This window comes from Podarcis liolepis (genome assembly GCF_965112155.1).
Source record: "Podarcis liolepis genome assembly, chromosome: 8".
In the NCBI taxonomy this organism is placed as follows: Eukaryota; Metazoa; Chordata; class Lepidosauria; order Squamata; family Lacertidae; genus Podarcis; species Podarcis liolepis.
Window position 1 is genome coordinate 88049763 of NC_139560.1, and position 14800 is coordinate 88064562.

Consider the following 14800-nt stretch of genomic DNA (forward strand, 5'->3'; position numbering starts at 1 on the left):
GTCAACTACCGTATTTTTCGCTCTATAGGACGCACCCGACCATAGGATGCACCTTCTTTTAGAGGGGGAAAGCAAGAAAAAAATTCTCCCCCTCTCTGCTCAGCGGCAGGAGAAACGGAGCCCCTTCCATTTCTCCTCCCGCTTGGCTGAAGGGGCGCTGCACAGCTCTCCCTCTCTGCTGAAGCCAGGAGAGTCTTGCTCTCCCGGCTTCAGCAAAAGGAAGCCGAAGCCTCCGGAGCACAGCGGGACCTCCCACTGCGCTCCGGAGGCTTCAGGCAGCTATCCCTGAAGCCTGGAGAGTGAGAAGGGTCGGTGCGCATCAACCTCCTCTCGCTCTCCAGTCTTCAGCGAAAGCAACGCGAAGCCTCCAGAGCGCGGAGGGAGGTCCCAGAGGGCTTCTGTGCTTTGGAGGCTTCGCGTTGCTATCGCTGAAGCCAAGGAGCCTGCATTCGCTCCATAGGACGGGGGGGAAAGTGTGTCCTATAGAGCGAAAAATACGGTACAATGGTACCTTGGGTTACATACGCTTCAGGTTACAGACTCCGTTAACCCAGAAATAGTGCTTCAGGTTAAGAGCTTTGCTTCAGGTTGAGAACAGAAATTGTGCTCTGGCGGCGCGGCGGCAGCGGGAGGCCCCATTAGCTAAAGTGGTGCTTCAGGTTAAGAACAGTTTCAGGCTATGTACAGACCTCCGGAACGAATTAAGTACTTAACCCGAGGTACCACTGTACTTTTAATGTGCTTGTACATTTTTGAAAAACCTATATGCCCCTCCCTCTGCAGACATCCTCAGCCCCATGCTCAGTACACACAGCTATGCATGGAAGATCTCTCTCTACCAGAAGGATGAGTAGTCCTGGAAACGTCAACACAGCACTGATCCCTTGTGGAAGGAAAGCAGCAGGGAAGAGAATAGCTGGAATTAGATTCCCCCAACTGGTGATGGTGGAGTTGACAATGTTATCCATCCATTTGGCAGTGAGCATATAGGTCCAGGAGTCTGTGCATGGATTGCCAGTCATAGATTCAGGGGTTTTACATTGTGCTGACACCCGTTGGGGGGGGGGAGGCTTTGTCAGATGAGCGTATATGGCTTTACAGAATTCCCAATTTTAAATTTAATTTTGTTAATTCTCACCTCTCCCTTCACTGCAGTCTGTCTCTTCCATTATTAATTAAAGCTTTACCACAGAGAAGGCCTAGTGTGTTGTCATGAATATAGGGGTTGCTCGTGCGTAAGTTGCCGCCACTCCTGGCTATGTTGCCTTCTTAAACCTTTTCTGCCTGGACAGGCCTTCACTTCGTGGCTGCCTCAGTCGCTAGCAGAATCCGTCAGTGGGCGTTTCTTAAACCTTTTCCAGCATAAAAGCTGTTTGACGCCAAGTCTCCTCCTACTCTCCCTGCGCGGAAGTCTTCTGCGCAGTGAGGGTGTGGGTAGCGGAGGACCTGTGCTCTCCCCGCTGGTGTCCGGCGAGGAGTCCTGGAGCCTTCTCGCCGATTCCCCCATCTGCCCCCCTTTATCCCTGGTGTTGCGCTGATTTCCTTCCCCAGCTGATGAGCTGCCTCTCTCCCTGCTGGGTCCCTCTCCAGCATCACTTGGGAGCCTTCCCTCCGCCTCTGGCTCCGATGTCGGTTCCCTGACATGTGTTGCACTGGGGGCTGCAGTAGGAAGGGTGAATCACCACAGATCAGGTGAAGCAGCTTGAGAGGGTCATGCATGAAGGTCAGAAGAATTCTCCAGTTCAGCTTTTAAAACAAAATTTCTTAGAACATGCTGTGAAGAAGTGCTACTGAGAAAGATCAAATTTGTTTGTCCTCCAATTCAAAGCAATTTGAATTTGAAACTTGATATTTACAGATTAATAATTTTTTGATGCAGGTTTGGTGACTAGACTGCAGTGAAAATGTATAATGTTTGTATTCCCAGTTTAAGGAGCTTTTGTCAGAAAACGCCATCTTTCCTCTATTAGATCTCCCACAGTAAATAGACTGGAGGTCCATTTTTTGGGTCCTTTATCACAAGACTCTTAATAGAATAGTTAATTCTCTAACATCATTGCCCCTTATGAGATTATTTCACAGCAACAGCAGCACAATATGCATGCAACACACAAAAGATCAAAATGATTCCAGCTTGTTTGGCAGATTCAAAAGGGTCTGTGATGCTCAAGATATGAGAGCATTCATTTAGCAGAACAGAATGGTGACTGTATTTGCATCAAGGTAGATCAAAAGCAGCTGAAAGCCTACATCATTTACATAGGAACGGGGTGAGACTATGGGAACCCAACTGTTGAGTCCTAGCAATACATATTCAAGCTGGAGAATAAGAATATAGTGGATAAATTAAATTTTATTCTAATACCTTTTAGAATCCAGATTGTTGACTTTTTAAAAGCTCAGGTATCTTTAGCCAAGGACATTCAGTATAATAAATTGGCAACTGTGAATAAATTTTGAAGCCCTTTTATACTTACAGTGGAGCTAGCCTTCAGAGAAAATCTGTTTCCTACAAAATGAAGGCAGTTTCTGTGTAATATATGTTTTAAAACTTATTTACAGGTTTGGGCTTCCTATGGATATTAGAGTGAAGATGCATAACATTTTAATATTGCCACTAGTGAGTCCTGTTTCTGGGCTTTGAAGCTGACTTCTCAATTTGCCTTAGCATTTATCAGCTTGTGTCACATGGTGTGTTTGTATTTTATTGTTTTATATATATTTATGGCAAATATATGTTTAGAGATCTATAGATTATTAAATCACAAACAATTGCAAAACTACTCTGGGTTTGAAGAAGGAAGATGTGTTGCTAATGTTACAAGCTGCAGCCAATAAACATCCTTCATGGCTTCTGTCCTTCATTGAAAGTGAATCGTGCTGAAAACTTGCAGAAATAGTTTTTCAGAGCTAATTCTTGTATAGAAAAAGGTAAATATGTACAGAACATGATGAAGATGCTTTCAAGGTGGCCACTCCTCTTAAAAGGATCCATGTGTTCTTGCCCTGTGCGTGTTCAGTTTCACAACTGTGTCAAAGTATGTTTGGGTATAGTCACAGAAGCACTGATGTCAATGTATTTCCTAACCCATTTAAAATATATTTTATAGGGATGAAAACCAAAGGGGAATGGTATCAACAATAAAATCCAAAGGTAAGTATAGAGTTTGTAATAACATAAACAATTGGGGTTGCCTTCCACCTTGGTTTGTAAGAACATGGGAAGATTCAAGATGGTTTAACAAATGGTTCATCTAGTCCACCCAGCAACTTGTTTCGAACAGTGGTCAGCCAGTGATCTAAGAAGTTTATAAGCAGGACCTGAAGGCAACAGTCCTCCAACATTTGTTTGCCCAGAGCGGTTGGTATACAGAAATCATAGATAATAGCTGCATATAAATCCCCCACTTTTGAATGCAGTCAGTGGCAATCATCACTTGTAGCAATTACAGTGGTACCCCGCAAGGCGAACGCCTCGCAAGACGGAAAACCCGCTAGACGAAAGGGTTTTCCGTTTTGGAGGCGCTTCGCAAAACGAATTTCCCTATGGGCTTGCTTCGCAAGACGACAGCCCATAGGGAAATCTCAGGGACAGCGGGGAAGCTCCTCCTCCGAAGCCTGGCGGCGGGGCGGGGACACCTCCTCCCGCCGCCGCCGGGCTTCGGAAGGCTCCTCTGAAGCCGGGCGGTGGGGCGGGAACACCTCCCGCCGCCGCCCGGCTTCGGAACAGTGCTCCAAAGCCGGGCGGCGGGGCGGGAACACCTTCTGAAGGCGGGCGGGGGGCGAAAGTCTTTGCTCCCCCCTGCCTGCCTGTCCTGGAGGGCTTTTGAAGGCAGGCGGGGGGGGGAGCAAAGACTTTCGCCCCCCGCCCGCCTTCAGAAGAGGTCCAGGACCTCTTCTGAAGGCTGGCGGGGGGCAAAAGTCTTTGTCCCCCCTGCCTGCCTTCCCAGGGGCTTTTAAATCGCCCCGGACAGCGGAGAAGTCCTCCGCTGTCCCGGGGCGATTTTAAAATGCCGCCCGCCAGCATTTTAAGATCGCCCGGACAGCGGAGAAGTCCTCCGCCGTCCCGGGGTTTTTTAAAATGCTGGGGGTGGGAAGAAAAGCCCTTGTCCCCCCCCCCCCAGCCTTCAGAAGAGTTCCGGGGACAGACTGTCCCCGGACCTGGTCTGAAGGCGGTTTCCCTAGGAACGCATTAATTGATTTTCAATGCATTCCTATGGGAAACCGTGCATCGCAAGACGAAAAACTCGCAAGAAGAAGAGACTTGCGGAACGAATTAATTTCGTCTTGCGAGGCACCACTGTAATTCTATAAGACTAAAACTCCTGTTAGCCTTGATCACGGGCCACTTTTGCTGAAGCTGATGACAACTGTAGTTGAAAACATCTGGAGGGCAGCAGGTTGAGGAAAGGCTACTTTACTCTGATATTTGACCAGGCATCAGAAGAAATTTTCACCATGACAGCAATATCCCTTTCCCATCAGCCCAAGATCATTCTTGTTCTATAGGATATATACACACATGATACACCTGAATAGTAGGATATTTTTTGCCCCAATAGTCATAACATGCTGGAAAGGCAAGAAGTATGCATGGCATTTTTGTGGGTCACCCAACAACAGCTATGTTGAGAAGCTAACAGATAACTTAAAGTCCTTAATAGACCATATAGGAGTAAGAATTTAGAGTTAGGGTAGAGTTCTGTGAGTGTAAGCCATCCATACCAGCAGATCCCAACGGGAAAATGTTAATGAAAATGAAATAATTTATTCTTCAATTGATTATAAGCAGCTCCCCATCCCACAGTTTCTGCTCCAGAAATCTGTTTCATGAAACCAGTTATTATTACCAGGGTTTCCCCCAAGAAATCTGAGACTGTGCCTGTGTGAAGCCAACCTCTCCTCTGCACTTTTCATGCTTCTCCTGCTTCTGGGAGACCAGCAGGGAGCTTGTTGCAGCAGGAGGGGGAGACACCCGTCTGACTCATCTCTGTGTCTTGGCCCCCCTCATCTCACTCTCCTGCTTCAGCCTCTGATTCTGGACTTCTCTCTGCCACAGACTCTCCCAGCTCACTAAACCCTGTTACCTCCTCAGCTTCCAACACCACCTCTTCCTACTCTTCTCACTCTGACCACTTAACGTTGTCCCACCACCACCTTCTTCCCTTGGGGGTTCCCCAGGTGGTGGTTCTTCTCATCATTCCTCTGTGTCATGACAGTTGCCTGTTGAAAACCGTATATTGCCATTTTTATTTGTTATATGCTACATTTTGTTTTCCTAATGCAGCCTTCTGGGGTGATTCTGATGACAGTAACTCTGAGATTGAAGAAGCACTGCGTCCTCAATTGCATTCCTCACAAAAAGATGAATTTGATGACTTCTATGATTGAGGACCAACATTTCCCCCACATACATGTGCTAAAAAGCTCAAAGGAAGCTTTTCCTAGGGGGTGATTTAGAACCAAGGTGAATGTAATGCTTTTCCTTGTTTGAAATTCACAAAACTTGGGCAGGGGGCACACAAATCAACTTGAAACAGGAAAACTGAGGGTAGGGTACTGCTTTCCTTCCCTCTTTGTTGCTGATTGCTCCACTAAAAGCAGGGGGCTGTTTTCTTCGAAAAAAGTCTAACAGACTACAGTTAGATGCACTTACCTATAATGTGCAGTTGGGCCAAATTTAGGGGGGAAACAGATCTGTTGTTATTCACAAAATTACTAATTGTGTGATGTTTAAGTGATTAGCAGTCATGGGAAGGTGTATGTGATCCAGAGCGAAACCATGCCCTGCTGCAGTACTGATCCAGATTTCTATTCATTTCTGTCCTAATGCCCCCCTGCAATTTTGTCTTTTTCCATTGGGATGTAGGAATAAACCATATTATTTCAGAAATCAAAGTTTCAGATGTGTGACTCAGCCACATAATGTTTTCCTTTGTATTTACTTTGTCTTGTTCTAATAAAATGCACTCTTGACAATGTACTTAAAGAAACTCTTATTACTGTTTTGTATTTAAAGTATTGACCTGTGTGATTTTTGTTTCATATACTGAAATCTATAAAGACTATAGTTAAGTATTGTTCAATGGAATATTGGGCTGCTTGCAACTGCCCTGAACATGATGATGTCACACCTCCTCCTTAAGAATACATAATGGGATCCAGAAATGTACAACAAATGTTGCCCAGTCACTAATACTTCTTGGGTAAGGTGATCAACAAACCACTCCTGATGCTGCTCCTCAACAGCTCCCCCCACCCTGCTGCTGCAATGAATGCAAATAATCACCCCAGGATTCTTAGCAACTAGTCAGTAGTATTCTTCCGTCACTTACGGCTTACTCCGTGGCTTACTCCACTTATATGGACCAGGAGAGGCTGTGGCCTGCTCACAAGCTGCAGCCATGGCAGTCAGGATGGGTCCGAAGGACTTCTTGTGGACATTAAACAATTACAGTGCTACCTTGGTTCTCAAACTTAATCCGTTCCGGAAGTCTGTTCCAAAACCAAAGCGTTCCAAAACCAAGGTGTGCTTTCCCATGGAAAGTAATGCAAAATGTATTAATCCATTCCAGACAATTAAAAACAACCCCTAAAACAGCAGTTTAATCTGAATTTTACTATCTAATGAGACCATAAAATGAAAGCCATAAATCAGGCTGCAATCTACTTTTTGTTGTTGTTTAGTCGTTTCCGACTCTTCGTGACCCCCTGGACCAGAGCACACCAAGCACTTCTGTCCTCCACTGCCTCCCGCACTTTGGTCAAACTCATGCTGGGAGCTTCGAGAACACTGTCCAACCATCTGGTCCTCTGCGTCCCCTTCTCCTTGTGCCCTCCATCTTTCCCAACACCAGGGTCTTTTCCAGGGAGTCTTTTCTTCTCATGAGGTGGCCAAAGTCTTGGAGCCTCAGCTTCACGATCTGTCCTTCCAGTGAGCACTCAGGGCTGATTTCCTTCAGAATGGAGAGGTTTGATCTTCTTGCAGTCCATGGGACTCTCAAGAGTCTCCTCCAGCACCATAATTCAAAAGCATCCATTCTTTGGCGATCAGCCTTCTTTATGGTCCAGCACTCACTTCCATACATCACTACTGGGAAAACCATAGCTTGAACCATACGGACCTTGCAATCTACTACCCAGTATCAAAACTGGCAGTGATCTACCCATTGCCATTGGAGGGACAAGGCGGAGGGAGGAGTTTAAGTGGAGGGGACGAGAGCATGGGGTGCGTGTGGGGAAGGAGGTGGCCAACTGGATTTGGGAAGGGGAGTTTAAGTGGGGAGGAAGGAAAGGGAGGCAAAAGTTGTCCTCAGCCCTCTCTCTCTCCCCCCTTGCATGTTTTCCGGCATCTGCCCACGTTCCCCACTTTGCGCAGCATGACTTTGGGCACTGCCTGCGCCTCCCTGGCATGGTGGCACCCAGACACAGCAGCAGCACTGGAGCATGAAGAGAAGGCAGTGGCGGCTGCTCCTGGCTGCGCTCCTAGCTGCTGGACGCTGAGCCGGGAGGGCTGGAGCCTGCACGCAGTGTGAGCACCCCAAGCCCCTGCTCGGGAATGTGGTGCCCACACTGCCTCACCTGGACCTCGCTTGGGGTCGGGCTTAGGACGGGAGGGGGGAAGGCGAGGTGGCAGGAATGTCAACCTGTCCAGCATAGTTCCCCCACCACACACACACTCCTCCCCCGCAAACACTGTCTCTCTGCGCGCTGGGGGAGAGTCGCCAACTTCCAAGTCTCCCTACTCCAGTCACTTACATTCCGAGGAGCGCACGGAAGTACTCCTCCCCTCCCCGGGGCTACCTGTGTGCTGCCTTCTTAGATCTTAAGGCAGCCTTTGACAGCGTTCCTAGAAATATTCTTTGGGAGAAACTTGCGAAACAGGGCATTGATAGAAGACTCTTATGGCTTATAAGTCAGCTCCATGAAGGTACCCTTGCCAGAGTGAGACTTACTCCTGCGGGCGACCTCACCAATTCGATACCAATAAACAAGGGAGTGCGCCAAGGATGTATATTGGCTCCCTGCCTATTCAATCTATTCATCAGCGACATGCGAGCACCCCTAGTCAACTCATCTCCAAGTACACATGCGCCTAGACTAGCAGATTACCGCTGTCCACTCCTTTTATATGCAGACGACGCGGTAATTCTATCTTATACACGTGTTGGACTAACCAGAGCTCTGAAGATCTTTGCCACGTATTGTCAACTCAACCAATTAACCATCAACCATGCTAAATCTAAGATCCTGATTTTCGCCAGAAGTCGGAGATTATACGAATGGAAGCTTGGTGGAGCAAAAATAGAGCAAGTCCTAAAATTTCAATACCTAGGAGTTATTTTTCAACACAATTTGGGGTGGAAAGCACAAATTCAACACCTCCTTAACAAGGCCAAAATTCTGTCATATGCGCTCCTCCGATTTTTCTTTTCGGATGGAGCTTTGCATGTTCCCTCGGCCCTAAAGGTGTTCAAGGCAAAAGTGGTACCCGTGCTTGCTTATGCTGCCCCGCTCTGGGCCGTGATGACAGACCTTGCTCCTCTTGAGACTCTGCAAAACCAATTCCTACGTCAGCTCCTAATGCTCCCCCTGTGCGTAAGCAACGCAGCCATGCGACTAGAATTGAAGATCGCATCCTTAGAAACTTGCCTGTGGAAGCAAGTCTTCAATTATTGGTTATCATTGTGGCATAGATTACCAGACCATTACCTTGTCCAATGCTTATGGCGAGATGAATTCTCCAGCCTTTGGACTAGTAGAATTCATGCCAAACTCCTGAGCTATGGAATCTCTCCCTTAGATTCCCTAAAACTAGATCAAATCACTGCTCAAAGACTGATCCGCCAAAGACTGGATGACATCGATTTACAGCGAAATTATACGCTGGGGGGAGGTGTTTGTTCGCCCCAGAACATTGGTATCACTTTAACTTACCGCGTTCCATCATACCTCTCCTCCCTTTCGAATGTTGCCCATAGGCTGGCCTTCACCAAAGCGAGATTTAACGTTTTTCCCTCCAATGTCCTGAGACATAGATTCTCAAAGGGCCAAGCCTCCGCCATGTGCGAATGTGATAAGGAGACGCCAGAGTCGCTTCAGCACATTATGTTCACTTGCCCCTTATTCAAGGTGCCACGGGCAAATTTGTTGGGATCAATCATTCAGAAACTAGAGGGTACCCCACCAAAATTCCACCTTGCCCAAATCTTGCAGGATAAGGATACCCATACGACCCTGAAAGTGGCTAGGTTCCTGGTCGCTGTCCTTACCCAAAAGCATTGCCAAGGAGCACCACAAGCTAATTAAGGCGTAGTATGCCATTCCATCTTATAGTATTTTATTGTTATAGTAGTGTTTTAGCGGCTGTTTTTTTCCCACGTGCACAAGCTGTTATTTATGTCTTGTTTTTATCTGTATGGGCCTATGGCCGTAATAAATTATTATTATTATTATTATTCCGAGGAGCTGCCCAACTCCACTTCATACCGAGGAAATAGGCACTTCCCAGCAGAGGGAAGGGAAGGAAGTGGCGGCAGTCATTGCTGGAGCCAATCCGCTCACTCAGAACAGAAGTGTGCACGCAAATCGGAGCACGTTCGGCTTCTGAAAAAAGTTCTGAAACCGGAACACTCATTTCTGGGTTTGAAGTGTTTGGGTTCCAAGTAGTTCGAGAACCAAGCTGTTCAAAAACCGAGGTACCACTGTATAAAGCTTCGTACAGAGTCCAACCCATCACACTTCTGCCCCCCCTGCTTTAGAAGCAATATGCCCAGTCCCTTGTCCTATGCCTTTCACCTACAGGTTTGGGCAAACAAGCGATACCTTAAGTGCAAGGCTGGTATGGGGTAGTAAGGAATGCTGCTTCTCACTGCCAGCCAGCCAAGCTGAACAGTGAATCCTCTCAAATAGCCAGCACATTTCCCTCATAGTAGGTCTGGGCTGTAAAGCAAGAATAAAAGGCTTTGGTGGGGAGGGGGGAGGAATGAAGATCGCTACAGACATCAACAGCATCGAGCAGCCTTGACTCTCAAATGCTGGACAGCTCCCATGGCACCTTGTCAAGGCAGGGAACTGTCCAACATGCTGAAGGTTGAACACTGGCCCAGGCTGGTGCTCACTGAGTTGGCAGCAGCAGCAGGCAGCCTGGGCGTGGGGCCAAGAGCACACCCAGTGCAGATTCTCTTCTACAGAGCCTTGCAGCATGCCACTCAACACCTGTCCTTGGCACCATTGTGGTTCTGCTGCACTGCTAATGTGGTGCTGTCCTGAGCCAAGTTGGTGTGGCAGCTGCCATTAATGTCAAGCTGGGCAGAGGCCCCTGGGACCAAGGATGGGATGAAGGTGACCTCTGCATGGGAAGATTTGCATGGCACAAAGGCACATGACTGTGTTGCCATGGAGTTATTTGGGCTGTGATGCAGCGCCCTCTGTACAGCCCCAGCACCCCATTGGCATCCTCTGGGTAGCCCCATGGCCCTGGGCCCCTCAATCAGGCATGCAGAATATCAGTAGGCTGTGATGACAGCTCATGCTACTTTCTGCTGATGTTTCCCTCCACACTCCTTCCAGCTTCCCCCCGAGTTGCATCTGCTCTGCTAGAGGTAGTCCTTTTCCCCTTGGGAAATGGGCCAAGGGTGGCAAGAAGTGGATGGTTAAAAAGATTATAAAACTGTTCCATGGGAAGGAACAGAAGTGCAAGGGAGGGAAGCAGAGATAATGGCAGATGGCTTCTCCAGCTGTAGTGCCCCCCCCCCCCAGGTATCAACAGATTTATAAAGGCGCAGGTGGAAATTTATCAAGTAAAATGTGCAGGCACCCCACTAAATGATTTCCTTGAAGTCAGCCTGGCTGCTCCCAAAGTTCAATATTTTTAGCAAATGAATGAGTTCAGAACTGTGAATGATGAGTGAATTCTTTGGACTGGGGTGCTGAAGAGGGGCTGTTTTGGCCTCCTTTATAGTGCACATTTCCTTCCTGCTTCTAGTCCTTGGAAGAACCATAGTTCTGAAGACCTGCTGGATTTCTGCTTTGGCTTTTCTTTCCTCCAACCTCAATGTATTTTCTGCAAATGCTGAAAATATACAATAAGTAGCTGACACCCAAGCAATCATTAAAAAATTCATTGTATAGTTAACTTACCATGCAAAGGCCTACATATATACTCAGAAGTCTCCTTGTGTCAATGGGGCTTACGCCCAAGTTGGTATGTACTGGATTGCAGCCTTGGTTTTCTTGTGCAGAAGGATCAGATCTTAAATACAGGCAATCCACTATGTGTAATGTTATTTTCCCTTGTTCCTGACTAGATAACACCTCACATTTTAGTATCAAATGCCAAATATGTCAAATTTGGAAGTATGAAGGAAGCAATAATTTAGTTCTTGGTATAAAAACTGATCACGAACAAATATGAGGCACTGACAGCCATTTCACATAATATATCTGAATCTATTTGAGCGTTGTTTTTAATTTAAAAAACATCATGAACTAAATAGATATGCTATTAACTGAGTTATAGCTCTTGGTATTGAGATACCTAAATATTTAACAGATTTGGAACAAATGTGGAATTGATATTCCTTAAATGTATGGGTGAGGGACGCAGGTGGCGCTGTGGGTTAAACCACAGAGCCTAGGACTTGCCGATCAGAAGGTCGGAGGTTCGACGGGGTGAGCTCCTGTTGCTCGGTCCCTGCTCCTGCCAACCTAGCAGTTTGAAAGCACGTCAAAGTGCAAGTAGATAAAAAGGTACCGCTGTGGCGGGAAGGTAAACGGCGTTTCCGTGCGCGGCTCTCGTTTGCCAGAAGTGGCTTAGTCATGCTGGTCACATGACCTGGAAGCTGTACGCCGGCTCCCTCGGCCAATAAAGCAAGATGAGCGCTGCAACCCCAGAGGCGGCCATGACTGGACCTAATGGTCAGGGGTCCCTTTACCTTTAAATATGTGGGTAAGCAAATTTTCACCTATTGGCTTCAATTTCCTATTTGTACCAGCTAATGGAGCACAAAATATGGTCTGAAGCTCAACATCAAAAAAGCTAAGATCATGGCCACTGGTCCCATCACCTCCTGGCAAATAGAAGGGGAAGAAATGGAGGCAGTGAGAGAATTTACTTTCATGGGTTCCATGATCACTGCAGATGGTGACAGCAGTCACGAAATTAAACGATGCTTCTTGGGAGAAAAGCAATGACAAACCTAGACAGCATCTTAAAAAGCAGAGACAACACCTTGCCGACAAAGGTCCGTAAAGTTAAAGTTATGGTTTTCCCAGTAGTGATGTATGGAAGTGAAAGCTGATCACCGAAGAATTGATGCTTTAGGATTATGGTGCTGGAGAAGACTCTTGAGAGTCCCATGGATTGCAAGAAGATCAAACCTATCCATTCTGAAGGAAATCAGCCCTGAGTGCTCACTGGAAGGGCAGATCGTGAAGCTGAGGCTCCAAGACTTTGGCCACTTCATGAGAAGACTCCCTGGAAAAGACCCTGATGTTGGGCAAGATGGAGGGCACAAGGAGAAGGGGATGACAGAGGATGAGATGGTGGGACAGTGTTCTCGAAGCCACAAACATGAGTCTGACCAAACTGCGGGAGGCAGTGGAAGACAGGAGTGCTTGGCGTGCTCTGGTCCAGGGGGTCATGAAGAGTCGGACACAACTAAACAACAGCAACAAATGGAGTAACTTGATATTTTACCAAAGGCATCTATCATTTGCATCAACACAGGAATAATAGAACAACAGAACTGTAGAGTTGGAAGGGATTCTGAGGGTCATCTAGTCCAACCCCCTGCCATGAAGGTGGGGGGGGGGTCAAACCTTGGTGTTATCAGCACCACACTCTAACCAAGTGAGCTAGCCACAGGGAACAGTAATATGACACTTAGAAATAAACAGAAGAATATCACCTGCAAATAAAACCAATAGATATTCAGCTGAATTATAGATTGCTCCGTAGATATCCCTGTGTTGTCCAATAGCACAAGCTAAAGGGTTCCAAGCAAATATTCAAAAGCAAGGGTGAATCATATACTGTAATACCTTAATCCATTTTATCAATTCCAACGGAAATCCGAATTTCTATAATGCAACCACCATATACCTTTTAGAAGCTGAAAAAAACTTTGATAAATTATATAATGTTAAAATTATAAACTGATTTTTTACATAAGTCTGTTAAGACCACAACTATCCTGATATTATTATACAAATAAATAGGAATGAATAGGAATTCCAGCTCCCCGCCTTCCACTCTCCCTCGCCCAGGCAAAGCCTTCAGACGCCCGAGCCCTTCGAAGCGCGCATGCTCCCACGGCCGCGCTCTCCGAACCTTCGCTGTCTCCTTCTGCGCATGTTCCCGCCAGGTTCCAAGATGGAGGCGTAAAGCGAGGTCGCCGGTCACGTGGGCAGAAATTTCAAAGGCATTTTCCCCCCCTCACGGCAGCCCTGACCCGGTGACCCGGAAGCGCTCCGCAGCCTGCGCCGGTTTCCTGCCTCTCGCTGCCTCGCGGTGCTGCCGGGCTGCGCGCTGCGCGAGAGGCGTCCGATGGGGGTTCCGGCCTTTTTCCGCTGGCTGAGCCGCAAGTACCCGGCCATCATCGTGTCCTGCGTCGAGGAGAAGGTGAGGGGGCGGGCGGGGAGGGGCCCTGGCTGTGCGGCCTTGTCGTCGGACCCGAGGCCCCGGCTGAGGGCGGCGGGGAGGGCCGGGCGCCAGGGGCCGCGGAGCATCGGGCCAGGCCTCCCCGCAACCCCCCCCCCGGGCGGGCTTCTCCTGGTCCGCGGCGCAGATGCTCCGAACGTAGCCCGAGAGCAGCCCCTTCGGCAGGCCCTGAGCCCAGGGTCCCAGGTTTTAGCAGTGGCCAGAAGTGCATTAGCACATTCAAAACTAGCGCATCAGCTGCATCCATCTCTGGAGCTGTCTGTTCACATGGCCAGATTGCTCACTGGATCTAGTTAATTAATTTAATTTATAAATTTCTATACAGCTTTATGTTTTTAAGAAAAATCTCAAAGCGGTTCACAGCATATTAAACATCAATAAAACAATCCAGAGTCAAACATTTCTGAAGAAAATAAAATATAAAGTACACACTCAAAGCAACATAATCAATAGGAAACCAAAATACCATTTCAGAGATTTCAAAATAAAACACTACAAAGGTGGCCAACTACAGAATACATATTTAACACAAAGTAAGTTAACAAAAAACAAGCAAACAATCTTAAACATTAAAAAAAGTTGCTAAGTGAAGTCAATTATAAAATGCACATTTAAAACAGCATAATTAACAAGAGAATAAAATATTATAATAAGCATGACATGGCTGTTTGACAGGCACAAAAAGATGGGGTAAAAGAATCCAATAATTAGGATTTGTTGTCAGGCATAGCGATGTCCCTCCGGTCTCTGGGTGAGTCTGGGCTCTGCCCCCTAAGCCAGCTGGAAAGGGCCTTGCAGGGAGTGGCCTTCATGGCTCACAGCCAGGCAAGGTTACAGGGAGAATGGAAGTTCCTTGATACACCAGCTTACTGGCTTTCTAGCTATTTCTGGGCACAACTCAAAAGTGCTGGTTATGACCCACAAAGCCCTATGTGGTTTGGGTTCAGGCTATCTGAAGAATGATATCTTCCTATATGAGCCTGCTAAGACTTTGACATCTTTTGGGGAAGTCTGTCTCTTGGTCCCACCTCCTCCACAGACACGATTGAGGAGGATCCAAGAGAGAATCTTCCTTTTGCTGGCAGGCAAGTGCTCCCCCCCCCCCCCCGTCTTTGGCCACTAACAGGCTATTGTGGC

The 14800-nt window shown here is 47.3% G+C and overlaps 2 protein-coding genes across 12 annotated transcripts in view; both read left to right on the forward strand.

Moving 5' to 3' along the window:
- The window catches only part of KIZ (kizuna centrosomal protein), a 61990-nt gene extending 55997 nt beyond the window's left edge, over nt 1-5993 (forward strand). For 10 of the 11 annotated variants that reach the window (XM_083519304.1, XM_083519295.1, XM_083519297.1 and 7 more), the window contains 2 exons: nt 3111-3154; nt 5288-5993. In XM_083519304.1, coding sequence (XP_083375430.1) covers nt 3111-3154; nt 5288-5391 — 148 coding nt within the window. In that variant the 3' untranslated portion in view covers nt 5392-5993. Of the gene's footprint in view, nt 1-1192; nt 1204-1643; nt 1724-3110; nt 3155-5287 lie in introns of all 11 variants that reach the window. The other variant, XR_014529605.1, reaches the window with a different exon arrangement.
- A 7361-nt stretch (nt 5994-13354) lies between these two features.
- XRN2 (5'-3' exoribonuclease 2) overlaps nt 13355-14800 on the forward strand; it is a 60281-nt gene continuing 58835 nt past the window's right edge. Inside the window, exon 1 of the mRNA XM_083519141.1 lies at nt 13355-13624. Within this exon, the coding sequence (XP_083375267.1) occupies nt 13550-13624 (75 nt within the window). The 5' untranslated portion in view covers nt 13355-13549. The remainder of the gene's footprint in view (nt 13625-14800) is intronic.